Source organism: Oryzias latipes, chromosome 10, assembly GCF_002234675.1.
Source record: "Oryzias latipes chromosome 10, ASM223467v1".
Lineage (NCBI taxonomy): Eukaryota > Metazoa > Chordata > Actinopteri > Beloniformes > Adrianichthyidae > Oryzias > Oryzias latipes.
The window spans coordinates 1,644,738-1,660,548 of NC_019868.2; the positions used below are offsets into that span (position 1 = coordinate 1,644,738).

Sequence of the window (15,811 nt, forward strand, 5' to 3'; positions counted from 1 at the left end):
AATTAAGGTTTTGGTCTCCTTTACATTAGAAATTATTCGCTAATTGGCTCCAGACTTCATTAATGTGATTTTAGCATAATGACAGGCCACCATCTGTGTTGCATCATTACACCAGAGATAGAATTCACATGTGAGGTCCCCCAGTGATGGACACAGGTCGTTTACTGAACAGGTTACAGCAGTACCTGTTTGTTAAATTAGAAGAAGCAGCTGCTGCTGTGAGTGACATGATGCCTCTAAACAGTGAGTGACACAACAGAGGACACAGTCAAACCTTTGTGTTCTTTTTTATTCACATCAAATGGTGAAAACTCCTTTCATCGTTTATGTCTCTTTGCTTGCAAGTTTCACAAAAACACATCACTGCTCACCGAAGAGCCATTTTACACAGCAACGACAAGGGCATACATTTGTTGAGGGAGTGGCAGTGTCACATGACCATCTGGACAGGAACAGGAGTGTTTCAGGTATCCATACATCTTTTCTACAGAAAATCATAGGAAATGAAAAATTTAGTAAACATCTGGTATAGGCATATATGTCTTTATTTGTATCCTTATATACATGCAATATTTTAACATGCAATGTAATAACAATATCCCACTTTGCATTAATACATATGAAAGGTTGATAACATCTGCACCTTCGGTTCTGTTCTTACACTCTGCTTTGTTTCTGCAATCCTGTCCTTCTCTCAGGATCCACCATTGATAAATCAAGTATTTCAGTATAAGATTCTCCATATGAAGTTTTATAAAGATAAGAAACGCTGAGCTGCTTGGTATAGAAATAGATTTGTTTTTCTGTAAAGATTTATGCAGAATACATTTATAATGCTTTCTACTCAGTAATTCTCTTTGGAGGAGGTTCACATTTCTCTGTTGTGAGCTGGAATGCTTTATATGCAGCTAAAGTGGGTAGGAGGTACAGTAATGCAAGATAATCACAAGTATACAGACCAATAAATCACATTAAAGAAGAGGAAGGAGAAAGGGAAGAGAGCTCTGGAGTACAGGTCAATTCTTTTGGCAGCGGATGGAATGACAGGTTTTGGGGGGGGCGGTTTCTTGTTCTTTGACTGGGATTTTCCCAGACCACTGCCAGTATTAATAGGCTTCCCATAGCAGTCAAAGTTTGACAGTTCAAAGTCCCGAGGCAGCGAGCCCACGATGCTGAAGTCATTGGTCCTCAGGTCCGATTTAGACGTGCACACCTTCTTGCACCGGGTCTCCGCCACCTGAGAGGAAGAAGATAATCACAAGAAAAACACAAAAAAATAATTTCAAACTTTGATTCATTAAAAATTTCTAGGTAAAGGAGTGTCACTCCAAATCTAAATAGAAAGGTAAACAGTTGGACAAACGAAATATATACAGAAAAATTTCACATGAAACTCATAAAAAGTTATTTTTATTATGTATTTCATGATATAATGTATTACTGATAATCAAAAAGTTGAATTAGTACTTCACTAAGCCTCCACATTCTGTTACTGAATTCAGAGTCAAACCCAAAATACCAAATGCTGTCATTCCAACAAAGGTCCCTAGAGGCGGATTTCATAAGACAGCAATTTCCTGACATCATTATTATTATTATTATTATTTAGATTGCCACTCTTGCTTAACTATCTAGTCACAAGGGGGCTGGGTCTCCCTGTGCCCGACCCCAGCCCGAATTAAACTGTGTCAGGAAGCGCATGTGGTGAAAAAATCTCTTTCATCTCTGGTGACCCCTGACAGGATATGCCGAAAGGTGAGCAACATTATTTTGTGTTGAATATGCTTTTTTGATTCTGTTAAAACTTCCATGTTTGCCTCTTCAGAGATCTGCCTGACCATGAAACTGATGGTAGGAAATAAAATGTAACTTTACTCCTGTAACTCCATATTTTAGGAGTGTTGTTGAGGTGGGCGGAGTAAACTCTTGTCATTGTGTGTGCTCTACTTCAGGCTCATTTCAAAGTCGTTAGATTCCTAAGAATAACATGAAATCATCCAGTCTACATAGATACATCTCATGCATTTCCGTTTCAGTAGCCCATATTTCATCAGGGTGATATTGGTCCACATCATCTGAAGCAGACTTTGTTCGGCCAGGTGAAATCTGAACATCGACTGTATGTCATCTGTTTAACTGTCTTCCATGGTATGAGGTAGGCATTACAGTGAAGGACCCATTTCGTACGTTTTTAATTGCTCATTGTGCCCCAGGGGGAATCAAGCCCTGGTGTCCCATGCATTGGTCTGGTGCAGCTGACATATCAACCCCTACAACCCCAAACTGAAGGGGTGGCTACAGACGATCCCTGGAAAAACTTCAGAAATCTCAGTTCAAAAAACATTAAAGATACTGTGCAGGACCCTCAGGCTTCTATATATACACACCCCTTTAACCCACACACTCTTAATGCACACACCTAAACCCAATACATGATTTACAGCACCATTTCTGATTAAAATGATGTTGTTTATTTTAGCAGTAGATTATTGTTCTATACATGAGTTTCAGATTGACTATTACCAAAGCTCTTTAACATTTTACTCTATCAGGATTACGTGTGGCTTAAATCTGCTAATATGCCAGAGAGGGCTATAGAGGGCCACCGTCTCCAATGTGAGACGCAAACAAGCAGGACAAATAAGAAAAATGGACATGTTGTGTCAGCGATGTAAAGAATGAGATGTGTGGAGACTTTGTAAATTATACATATAAATGTGTAAAAGGTGCACTGTTTGGTAAAAGTAATGGCTACTTATCTTCAGTTCATGGCTTTTCGGAGAATGTTAAATATGTATGAGTCGTCTGAACCATGGCAGATATTAACATCTTTGTCCGTTGGGTTCAAAGCCTAACAAAACTAGAAACTTAGCAGTTCTGTTGGTGCAGAGCCATTACCAAGATACTAATAGAATTCCTCTGTCCTCTATGTCAGCTGTATTACTGGCTTCAATGCCTGAGGCTGTTTCAAGCTCCAATAAACAAGCTAATAAACAGGAGAGAGGTAAACAAACGTTTTCATTTTGAAACAACTTTTGTTTTCAACATTAGACGATTAGCAAGTTTACTTTTGATTATTTTAGTTTTGATATTTCATTAAAGAAAACGAAATATATTAAACTAAAAATCAGATATAAATTAAAATGTGTTGGTGCTAAAGTGCGTATATTCACTAATCCATCCATGGAGATCAATCACTAAAATAGTTAGAACATTCAAAGCCACACTGACATTTGTAAAATAAAATAGTAAATGGTAAATTGTAAAATAAAGGTTTATTTTTAAGGATATAGCGCAAGTTTTAGACTTGTGATTAGAACTATAAAACAATTAGACCAGTCTTTTTCAACCAGGGTGCAGCGGCACACTAGTGTGCAATGGGAGATGGTCAGGTGTGCCGTGGGAAATTGCCCTCTTTAACTGATCTAAAAACATTTACCATCTCCAGGATATCAGCTCTGTGTTCATCCAAACAGGCCCTGATAAAACACTGAGTAGTTAAGAATATGAAAGATCATAAAAGATTTTTTTCTTTGAGTTTATTTGATTCTATTAAAGACTTTTTGATAAGAATGACGGTACTGCGATTGAGCCGTAGCGTCAGCTGTTTTAGGAAAAGTCCCGCCCCTTTAACTGTCTCCACCAATCATTCTTGAAGGCTTAATCACACGTCATCAGTCTGACCAATCAGAAGTGGTTAAAGTCTTCACTTCCTTGTTCTTCATTCTGCTGATAAAGTCTCTCAGTTCTAACATAAATACCAGCTAAAGCTCATCTTTAGCGGTGTAGCTTTCCACAGAATCCGGTATTAGACCGTGGAACAAATGAACAAAACAATGAAGCTCAGAGACGCAAGTCTCTCTGCGTTCGGCGGCTGTTTGCACTACATCTCCCATGATGCATTGGGTTAAAGTGACAGCGTCTCGGCGCACAATGAGTCGTCCTTGTTAAACATCGTAAAACCACAACAAACACACATCAAACAGTTCTTAAATTTTTTAACTTAACCTTTCTTACATCTTTTAGAAAAAAACAGCTGCAACTTCCAGCTTTTTCTGCTGGCCACAGCCACAATTATCACAAAAATGCATGTGAGATTGTGGAGGGGCTGTAGATCAATACAGACAATGAGTTTCTCCTTTTTTTTGTTTTTTTCTTTTATGCAGGTGTTCCGTGGGATTTTTGTCAAGTTTAAAGTGTGCTGTGGCTCAAGGTTGAAAAACGTCTCACTGCTCAATCAAAGCCTGCTGTGTATTAAGCTCCTATGGTTTGTTTTTATAACTGGTATTCTCTGTGCAACCTGTCAGTGTTTTAATTATTTGAGCCCTCATTTTTCCATCATGCTTCCACATCATGCAGTAAACCTTCATTTCATGAAAGTGGCTCCATCACTCTCCCTCCCACCGACCATCACTCTGTTCGTACTTTCAGTAACCTAAAGACCCAGCTTTTACCGCACCACATTATGGTCTTTCAAAGCTTTATGTGCTAACCCTTGGCTCGATTCCAGGTTTGGCTCAGTAATCTTAATTTCTTCATTTTATTTATGCTGATGTGGTTTCCATGACAGCAGTCGTCCTGTCCGTGTGTATAAACAGTGAGGTCTAAATTAAGCACACATTAAGCAAAGCTGTGTTTGCCATCATAAACTATGTGATGGCCCATTTTAGAGGAGAACCAAGGAGTCCTTTGCCATTTCAGGAAATCACTGCACAGCCATTAAAAATTAACCTCCTCTCTGAACCGCGTTGAGTTTCCAGCTGATTAAGATCTACTGTGTGCGTGCGGTGAAAGGAGAAATGCATATGCAACACAAGTGCAATCCACCACGGCAGATGGCAACGACAGCCACTGCTGACAGGGCATTTAATGACATACCTACACGCCCACATGCACCCACACACATGCACAGACACACCTATGGACACACACACACACACACACACACACTGGGTTTACATTAATTTTGTGTGAAACCAATCTTTATGTGAATTTGTGCCACTCCTTAGTGACTTTTTTAGGTACAACTGTTCAGCTATTTTTTTTAATACACCAGCTATAGTTAGCCAATCACATGGCAGTAATTTAATCTACTGAGGTCAGAGGAGGGCACCCAAACAAGTCATTAAGGACTGGTGACCTTGTTTTCCAGCTATCCTTGCTCTACCTGCTGTTGATCACTTGAATCAGTTTTATCAATAAGAAGCTGGAAGGACAAGGAGCTGGCCCCCATTGGTTATTGTACCAGACAGGACCCCCCACCCCCCACACACACAGTGGACTTGTAACATCGAACGTCATCCCCTGGATTCAGCTTCCAGAAAATGTAGCCTGAGGTAGGATGGGCATATTGACTGCAGTACCCCGCCCATCTCAGCAACCTTCCAAAAACAGCAACTGGGAGAAAAACTAAAGCTTTGACACCTATATTATCTTAAAGTGTCCTTAGTGTACTATCTTCTGGGAAAAGTGAGCAGGTAAATGCACTGAGTCACATAGAAATTAAGTTTTAAATTGATAAAATGATTATTTATTACTCATACAGCTGATAGTTTGCGTTTGAAAAGCGTCCCGTTGTAAGAAAAATAAATCTGGCAAAATCAGCTAAACTGAACAATCAGGGTAAAATTTAAAACTCCTTAAACTGAGAGAAATGTTAGTTATTTTTGCAGCTCATTTTCCTACCCCGAAGGAAGTTGACTTGACCTCTTGGGGACCGGCTATTGCTCCTTGTGGGTGCCACCAATCTCATGATGTAGACCTACAGCCTGCCTCATCAACAAAAAACAAACTTTTGCACAGATGGATGTGCATTTTGTGCATTTAATGCAAGCTCCGCAGAGAAAATGGGTATGCGTGTTATTCTGGGAGGAAGGGAAGGGGGGAAGAAGGAAAGGAGCGGTACTTCCTCCTCCCTTCCTAGAAGGGGCTGTTCCTCACTTTCATACGCATGAATGTGTGAACCCACTTGTTTCATGGGTTGGGAGGGGCTGGTGCTCAGAGCAGGATTTTAGAGGTACGCTCATAGATGCCTGAATAGATCAAGATACTGCTTTGGGGTTGTTTTTTGTGAGGAATAAATATTATAATACACTTAAAAGCTCAAAAAGTTGATTTTCCATGGTGCAGGACTTTGAATTAATGGTGATGAACCGTACAGTTTAAGAAAGAGGTCCAGCCGATTAAACATCTGGTAGAATTTTACTAACAGTAGATCTAATTGATGTGTTTTTAGAGTAATTTGTCACAAAACAAGGATAAAATGGACAACACTCAACAGCTGTATAGCCTTAAGAAAACAAGAGCAAAGCCAAATATAGATGGGAAAATGTTTCTGTTTGCACTGAAGCATAAATATTGGTCTGTGAAGCAATGGAGAAAAAAATCATGTGGTCTAGTGAGTCCAGAATGACTTTCATTCCAGAACGATATGGGTTTTGATCTGCTAATAAGAGAGATGGATGTAGTGACGCTGCATAATGCTGCTGAAGATCTAGTATCATGATGTGGGGGCGCTTCATTTAAATTTGTTGATGTTCATCAAAATGGTGAACAAAATGAGGTTGGTTGACTGCAATGAAATTCTGAATTACTAAAACCTCCAATCAACATTTATATCTTAAAGGATAAATGGTTAAAATCAGGGCTGCTCATTTCTGGTCCTTGAGATCGACCACCCTGACTGTTTTCCACATCTCCAAGCCCTGGTATTTGCTGATTAGCTCAATCAGATGTCTCCACATTCTGATTTAATGAACACACCTGATCCATGTAAAAAGCAGCTAGCAGTGCAGGGAGAGCTGGTAGATCTCCAGGACCAGGAGTGAGCAGCCCTGGTTAAAAAGAATGGCAAGTTCATACAGACATGATTATTAGCATGGATTCTAAAAAGATAATTAAATGTGTTTAAACAGACAACACAGAAGTGCGACTATCATTGGAAATACAGGATTCTGAAGAATACTGAACACAGCTCCTGGTAAGTGTAAGTGACATAGATAGATGCATGGCTACAACGTAAGAATGATTGCTTTTTCTTTGGTTTTGATTTTTACAAAAAGGAGAAATTCTAAATCTTTTTTGATGACATACTACAAGTGTATTAAAGTGCATTAAGCCACAGAGTTTCAGCACTTTGCCTTTTTTATGAGTTTTTCTTGACCAGCCGTATTTGAAGCAGTGTCTTAAAGAGCTTTAAGGGCTTTGATTTACAGCTCTGTTCTGGTAGCACTCCCTTCTTTGAGCCTCTTCACTTGGTTTAAACATCACGGCTGTTCCAACTTAGCCTCATTTATTAAAGAAAAGACAGGAGTCTGGAAAAACGAATTAACAAAAGACTAAAACATACTTTTGTGCTCAAAATGGCTTTAGAAAGTAATAAATTTACAATATGTGGTCTCTGATTTAATAAACTGAGATGCAAAATCTTGTTCTATATCATGTTCCGTTTAACAACGTGTTGCACAAAGGATTGTTTGTGTTTTAGTAATACTATCAGGATAATATGTGCAAAGACTTGCATCCTCTTGATCTATGCCCCCTTCAGCACACGGTGCCCCCATAATATTGCAGTCTTGGATTATTCAAAACAAACAATGGCTCCAAGATCAGCCTCTCATTTGGATCTTTTCTCTGTCTGGGAACCATTGTCTTGCTTTACCAAAAATGAACTGTTCCACTTTATTTAACTTACACTAATAGGTAGTTTTGATGAATGAAAATATTAACCATGCATGGAGCAGTGCAACATTGGGGCGGCTTGAAAGCTTGGCATAAAAGGAAGAGTAGTTTGTCTGGGGTAAAAAACAGGCAGCACTTAGAAGAGGAAACATTTAGAAAGCAGCTGTTTGATCCCAAATCTTGGATGGAACTCAGGTAGATAAATAACATTCACTGCTGTTTTAAAGCAACAGAAATCTTATTGGCCACAAATAATGTTTGTTCTTTCCAGTATTGCCTTATATAGTTTGCTCCCTCATTTGAGGATCTTGTAACCTGGCATACTCCACAAGCCGTCACAACCTGCTTTTTACACACAACAATTGGAAGGCACTTCTAGTTTATGGTCATCTGAAAAATCCCTTTCATCATGTGTCCAAAGGCCTGCAGGCTGAATGGGGTCTAATCAGTCTACGGGCTTTCTCTGTGAAGTCATTGTGCTCATTAAAGCTCCATTTCCATCTGATTTGAAAGCAAAACCATTGCAATTCTTAGGCAGTCTTCTCAAGCTAAATGTGACTCACCCAAACACACATTACCAAAGTAAACTAAATAAAAAAGCTATACAATTGGCAAAACAGAAAAAAAAACCTCCTGTACTCCTGATGCAGTGTGTGCAAAAAGGGAATCAGTGTTTCTAGGCCGTTTAATTTTTTGACTTATATTTTATATGATATATATATATTATATATGGTTTTTTTCTCATGGTGTCTCAAAGTAAAAAAATAAAAACTAGGTTAAAGTTAAACCTGGGTGTTTAATAGAGTGCTTAAGGAAAAGAGCTTCTGCTTCAGTCAGATACATCAAGCATTTCATCTAATCTAAATCTAAAAAAACTATGAAGCAGTGTTGAGTTGTGCAGTTGTTCAAAAAACCTCGGTTTTTCCATTGACCCTGAGGAAAGCATCACAGACACAGAAATGTGACAGTCACCCCCCCCACACACATCAATGCTGCCCCTGTGGATGGACTGCCTGACTTGTCAAAGTCTGAGTATCCCTGACATTATATGTACTGATCACATCCACTTTTGTGAAGTAGGAGCATAGGAGTATAATATTAAAACAAGTTTTGAGCATTGTAACTGTTGGTGTATGAGGTGGTGGTGGTGGGGGGGGGGGGGGGTCTGACGCTAACATTTTAAAGATCAGCAAGGCAGCTCAATTAACATGAGACTGGTGTGCAGATGTGGGTTTCTCCGGGGACTCTGGCTTCCTACCACCGTCCAAAAAAACATTCATCATTGGTTAATTGTTTACTATAAATTGTCTCTAGGGGTCGATGTGAGTGTGCATACCCATATATGGGTGTGTGGTTTTGGCCCTTTGACAGACTTTGATGTACTGGGGACCTGTCCAGGTTGTGTCCCCTGCCTTCACCCACTGGTGGCTGCAATAGGTTCCAGCAGCCCCGTGACCCCAAAAGGGACAAAAATAGGTTTAAAAAGCGGATGAAGGGATGGCTGGCTGGCTGGCTGGCTGGCTGGCTGGCTGGATGATGTGGTGTCATTGCTTAAGAATGGACTGGCGAGTTGTCCAGGGTGTATCCTGAATTCATCCTTTAGTAGCTGGGTAGGCTCCAGCAACCCCATGACCCTGATTGGGACTGCTGCTGGTTTAGAAAAGAGATCCATAATATGGTGAGCAGTTAGAGTATGTATATTCCAACACGTAAACTCACATGTTGGGCACAGTGAATTTTTGTGACAGTCATTCAGTTTTCTTGGTTTTAGCCTCCTTGTGTTTGGGCTTTATCCGTAATTCTGATAAAGCTTTGTGTTTGCTGCTGTTTTTTTTTTTTTTTTAAATCTCATGTAAAAGTATGTTGTCGTATTTTGTTAACATTTGTTTTATTTTGAATGTGTATTTGCTTCTGTGTTCAGTGGAGCTAAACTTCTGGGTATTGTTTCTTGGCTGGCTTCTGATGGCTGTAATCACCTCTTGCTTATTTGTATATATTTCTAAGGATATTTTTATCATGGGAAATGTCTACTTTTGATTTCCTGGTTTTGTTTGTTCCCTTTTCCCTACCCACTCAGACTGGATGAGAGGATAAGAGGCTGGAAGTAAAAAGATGGGGGGGGGTTGTTCCCTTTCGGCATATTCCTTCAGGGGTTGCAACAAGGAATTAGGTTTCACTGATTCGCACAGGTGGTTTGGCTGAGATTGTTATATTTTTATACCTGATTAGGGGTGTGTATTGGCAAGAGTCTGGCGATACGATACGTATCCGGATATTGTTCCGGAACACATTTATTTCTTTTTTTAAATTATGACTTAGAAGAAAACGCTACCTGAATTTCAATCCAGCATGACAGGGTGAAAGAAAGTTACTTTAATGTGGCAAAAATGCTTTGTTGACATATCAGCCTGCACTGCATCGCTGCAGCCACGCTTTCTCACACGCGGAAGTAAACTGGTAACGGTCATCGCCACAGTGTTGACCTTTTTCAGAGTGTTGTACACATCACTCTGATCGATCAGGTCACTAAACTAGAATCTGCACTGCTTCCCTCGTTCTTATCTGATTCCGCTAAATAGTACCTCATAAATAATTAAATAAATATCGTCATGACAGCATTTTGAATCTATACAAGTATCGCTAAACGAACCATCACAATATATCGCCCGAAACTATTTTTTCTAACACCCCTATACCTGATCCTCTTCCTGTATTTTATCTAAACTGGGGACCGGCCCCTGGATTTGGGCCCCCGTGTGGGGCCTTACATAGTAAGGCAGTAGTGCAAAGGGTCTTGCCCAAGGACCCCCACTGGATAAAGGATTATCACGCCCCAACAAGCTAACTTCTAATTGGTGAAAGTGGTTCCCATAGAGATGTTGACTCAGCTTGGAGCAACCACTGCTTACTGACAACATCTGGCTCCAACATAGAGGCACTCATATTGCGGAAAAATGGCACCTGAATTGACTTCATTTGGTTTCTATGGGTGACATCTCACTCACTCCAGCTCTTAGTTACATTCAATGGTTCCAAATCACTAAGTCCATCTGCTTACAGTCTGTTAGCTCCATGGTTGAATTTTCCTTGATTAAAACATTTCTGAAACATCTGCATAACTTTTATCAATAAGAAAATATCATTGAAGTCAAGCCATAAGTGACATTTCCTTTTTTTGTACCTCTTCATTAAATAAAATATAAAAAATAAATTGTTTATCCATGAAGACAAACACTTGCTTCCTTTACTGAGTTACATGTTTTGTCAGATTTGAAGGCCCTTGAATCTTTTCGTTTTCATACAGAAGCACACACATTGAGCATTATTAAAAGCAGATTTACTGACATGCAAGGTGCTGGCGTGAAGCGGTGTCCCTCCAGTCCCGTTGACGGTGTTGTTCCTGGCAGCAGGGCTTTTTCCGGCAGCCTTCTGCTTGGAAGCGATCTTGGCCTTCTCTGCCTCAATGCGCTTCGGACTGTTCAGCATCACTTGAACTACAGCATACTCCACCAATGAGGCAAAGCCAAACAGCAAACAAGCAATCAGCCAGATGTCAATGGCTTTGACATAAGACACTTTGGGCAGCTCTGAAGCCAAGGAGGTGCACTCAGAAGACAGAGAGAGCACAGAGAGGATACCTGCATGGGGGAAGCACAAGTACCCTTTGTCAATCACCAAACAGTACATATACATGTACCTGTAAAAATACATTGGTCTGCTGGTGATCCAGTTTGCTTTTTAATACTATTCACCTATTGTCAAAATTAAACGTAAAAATGATAAAGCAGCGGCAAAGACAAAAGATTACAGACCAGAAAATTGACAGAAAAAATTTCAAAAAAAGAAAAAATACTGAAAACTTATTGAGTTACTTTGAGTGAGCTTTTATTAACTTTACAGATAAATGTTTCAAGCCAAATGGTTAATGCTTTATGACATTTTCATGTTCCAAATGGACTGTCTTTACTTCTGTGTAGATTCAAATTCAATGAAGAAGTAGGTATTTGGTCAACTTCTAATGCTGCAACATCTAGTTACATACCTGAATAAAAGAAAATAGAAGGATTTCCTTGTTGAAGTGACTGAATTCATTTTTCACCCAAAAAAATTATTAAAAAAACAATTCAGTGAGAAAGATTACATTTTAGAGTTACGATCTAATCTTTGACTTTTGCTGGGAGCATCAACTTTTGCTGGGCATCAATTTAAACTGCTCTCATTTCAATCCAGATGTAGGTGGGAGATTCCTGTGTCTTTGCCTATTACTTAGTTTTAATACTCAGAAGTATTGAATAGGACTATTAATATTCCTAATTGAACAATGCTTTTTTGCTTCCAGATACAATTAAGTTTACTCATCTGACAAGATTGTGTACAACCTTTAGGACTTCCTATCAAACAGTTTCTTCCATGTCTGAAAGTACGTAAACAGCACAGACACTTTTAAAAAAAGATCTAAAGGAACAATGAAGGGGGACGTCACCAAAACACAATCCATGAGTCGCGCTGATCCCATCGCAGGAAAGAGGGAAAAACTGTGGAAATCTGATGTTTCACAGCAAACTAGTCTTTTCATTTGCTCACATTTGAAAGCACGTTTTGAGAACACACAATCACAACCCTGCAGACTGCAACACAAGCAGACAGGAATGTTATCGGGCCGTTGACTGACCTGCGGAAATCAGACCAGCTTTCCAAATGATGGTGGAATGAATGGAATCGGAATGGAGAGACAGAGGAAGATGGGGGGGTTACTGGAAAATCCATTGACTGTCTATGAGAAATGGACTGAGTGACCCCTCCCCCACCGCGTTTCAAACAAGAAGTACCTGTCAGCTCCAAGAAGCCAAGATCCCATAGACTTCTATAGAGAAATAAAAAGCTCTTACTCGGTTATTCTAGTGGTCAGAAGAAGCATTCTTGCTCTGATACCTTATAGATACTATATTTTTTCTATTATATTTTTTCACTATTGCAAGTTATTCAAGTTATAAACTGACCAATCAGATGCTGCAGTAAGGTAGGTGGTGCCAGCTGGCCCCCTCATTCCAATGTGCAAACTGTTTGACAGATTTTCCTGAGCGCACTTTCAAGTTGTAGGGGTGTGGACTTCCAACAAGCTCACTCCTGATTGGTGAGAGTGCTTTCCATAGAAATGCTGCCTCAGATCAACTTGGACATATCACTGCTTACTGATTGGATCTGGCTTCAACATCCTGGAATCTTTATCATGAAAAAATGGCAACTAAATGTTCTCCCCTTGGTTGGAGCCGGTGGGAAACCATTCTCTAAGGGTGACATCACACTACCTCGGTTCAGTTCTCGTATCCAGTCAATGGGATAATCCTATCTATGTGCTGGTGTGACCCCCATGTAAACAAGCCCTGACATGTTTGCATGCAGGTTGCATTGTGAACGAAGGGAACTGTTTCAGTTGTAAGAAACATTATTTCACATGGCTCTATGAATGCTGACCATGCATTGAGTATTTTAATACTGTAAATTTGAATGACCAGTAAATTTGAACAACTTGATTTAGTTTATTGATTTACTGTTTTGCTCTGGTAAATTACATGAAACTGTCTTTACACACAGAGGTAATCAAACCTTCAAAAGTCTTAAAAGACAAATGATTTGGAAAGCAGATAAGGAATTTAATAAATAAAAAAAATTGTGGATATTTTTTAAAATGAAACAATTATGGGATTCAGAGTGTACTTCTAAAATAAGGTAATAATCCCAAAGATATGTTATTTAGGCACTCACATTTAATTTATTCCACTCAATCTAAAGATTAGCTTCTTGTTGAATTCCTGTTGTGTGCATGTGCGTGTGTGTATTTGGGTGTTTTTTGATTAAAATATGTTAAGCAAACTACACAAAGGACTTTACTGAAACTTCTGCTACAGTTTAAGAAAATGTCAATCTACAGCATTGTTTGAACATGTATGTGGGTGCATTTCCACCAACAATGCAGAGATAACTTCAGGTTCTGCTCCTTGACCTAGAGAAATTCCCAACTGAGGCTAATGCTAGAGAGAGCAACTTTTTTTCACCAGTTTTCATCCAAATATCTGTCAAATCCCAACATGTAACTGCACATTTATGAGACAGAAAAGAGATTAAAAACATGTTCTCAGATAAGAAACTCATCAGGCTAAGGGCCTTGTGTTTTTCTTTAACTTTTTGAGAACATGTTAAATGTATTGATTAAGTTAACGTAAACAAAACATTATTCCATCCTGAGTCGAGCTGCAGCACTTCTTCATGCCTCCTCTGGCACTCAAGTAACACAGTTTTGTCTTCATTAAGGCAGCCTAAGTCTGTTCTCTTCTGCGTTGGCAAAACCTTTAATATTTTCCCCCAAAGTTTCTTTCACTCCATTACACTTCATTGCCCACCTAGAACATTTACTTCTACAACAGCCCATGATCATTTCCAAATCAGGACAAGATGTACAATTTCAGGGGCTGAAACGCCTGTCCTGTCCACAGTTTTTGCTTTTTGTCTCTATCTAGCCTCTTTTGTCCACATTTGAATAATCAGCTCATAACAACTTAACCGATGTGCTTAGAAACTCTTTCCTATACAATAAACAGTTTGTTTCTGGATGAATGTAATGGGACATTTATTGCATATATTGGCTTCCTAATCCAGTTAAAGGCTAGTAAATATAGGCCTTCATGTTAACCCTTGTGCTATCCTAGGCACTTTAACATTGGGAGTTGGGTCATCTACACCAGTGTTTTTCAACCAGTGTTCAATGGGAGATGGTCAGGTGTGCCGTGGGAAATTGCCCTCATTAACTGATCTAAAAACATTTACCATCTCCAGGATATCAGCTCTTTGTTCATCCAAACAGGCCCTGATAAATTACTGAGTAGTTAAGAATATAAATATCGTAAAATACTTTTTTTTGTGTTTATTTGATTCTATTAAAGACATTTTGTTAAGAATGACGGTACTGCGATTTAGCCGCAAATAAAGCCGTTTTCTGTCCCGCCCCTTTAACTGTCTCCGCCCATCATTCTTGGAGTCTTTATCACACGTCATCAGTCTGACCAATCAGAAGTGGTTAAAGTCTTCACTTCCTTGTTCTAAAGCTCATCTTTAGCGGTGTAGCTTTCCACAGAATCCGGTGTCAGACCATGGAACAGTGAACAAATCAATAAAGCTCAGAGACGCTAGTGTTTCTGCGTTCGGCGGATTTTTGCACTTCATCTCCCATGATGCATTGGGTTAAAGTGACAGCGTCTCGGCGCACAATGAGGCTCTCCCCTTAACGTATTGAAACAACAACGAACACACATCAAACAGTTTTTAAATCTTCTCACTTAACTTTTATTACATCTTTAAGAAAAAAACATCTGCAACTTCCAGCTTTTTCTGCCACAATTATCACAAAAATACATGTGAGATTGCAGAGGGGCTGTAGATCAATACACACTATTAGTTTCTCCTATTTTTTTTTTTGGATGCTGGTGTGCTGCGGGATTTTTGTCAAGGTTAAAGTGTGCCGTGGCTCAAAAAAGGTTGAAAAACACTGCTCTAGACCCACTAGACAGTGCTCTGAACCTTTTTTCTTCAATGATTTGTGATCTTCACTGGTGTCCATGGATTACATGAAATATTTCCACCTTTATCCACCTTTGTCATGGTAGGGAGAACACGTCAATGGAAGGGGGGGGGGGGTCATCTAAGATAGCACAGGGTTAAAGTCTTCACACGTAACATGTCACTGATAAAGAATCCCTTGGGTTTTTTTTTAAATAGCAGATGTTGAGTTGTAAAGATGAATTAGATCTTAAGTTGACTTTTTTAAAACAAAAAAGTTCATTTTTCTTCAAAATATACACCATCTAACTGCTATTTTTGACGTTATTTTATTTAAAAAGTAAACAAAATGCTTCTATGTTTGTAATGTTGAGGCCACAATACAAAACTCTGTGCATATTTCATGAAAAAGAAAAAAGAAAGATACTCCAGTGGCCTAATTTTTTATCCTGTCATCTATTTGGATCTCAAAACATCTGGACTTTACATCATGCTGAGAGAAAAATGTTCCTGATGTTACAGCGACCGATGAGAACGGGGTGGAGATGAGAATGAGTTCAAACTCAATGCCTCTTTT

The 15,811-nt window shown here is 39.2% G+C and overlaps 1 protein-coding gene across 1 annotated transcript in view; it reads right to left on the minus strand.

Annotated features, from left to right (window-relative positions):
* Positions 1–271: 271 nt before the first annotated feature.
* Positions 272–15,811, minus strand: part of glrb (glycine receptor beta) — a 64,548-nt gene continuing 49,008 nt past the window's right edge. Inside the window, exons 9-10 of the mRNA XM_004086476.4 lie at positions 11,026–11,318; positions 272–1,237 (exon numbers count right to left, since the gene is read on the minus strand). Coding sequence (XP_004086524.1) covers positions 944–1,237; positions 11,026–11,318 — 587 coding nt within the window. The 3' untranslated portion in view covers positions 272–943. The remainder of the gene's footprint in view (positions 1,238–11,025; positions 11,319–15,811) is intronic.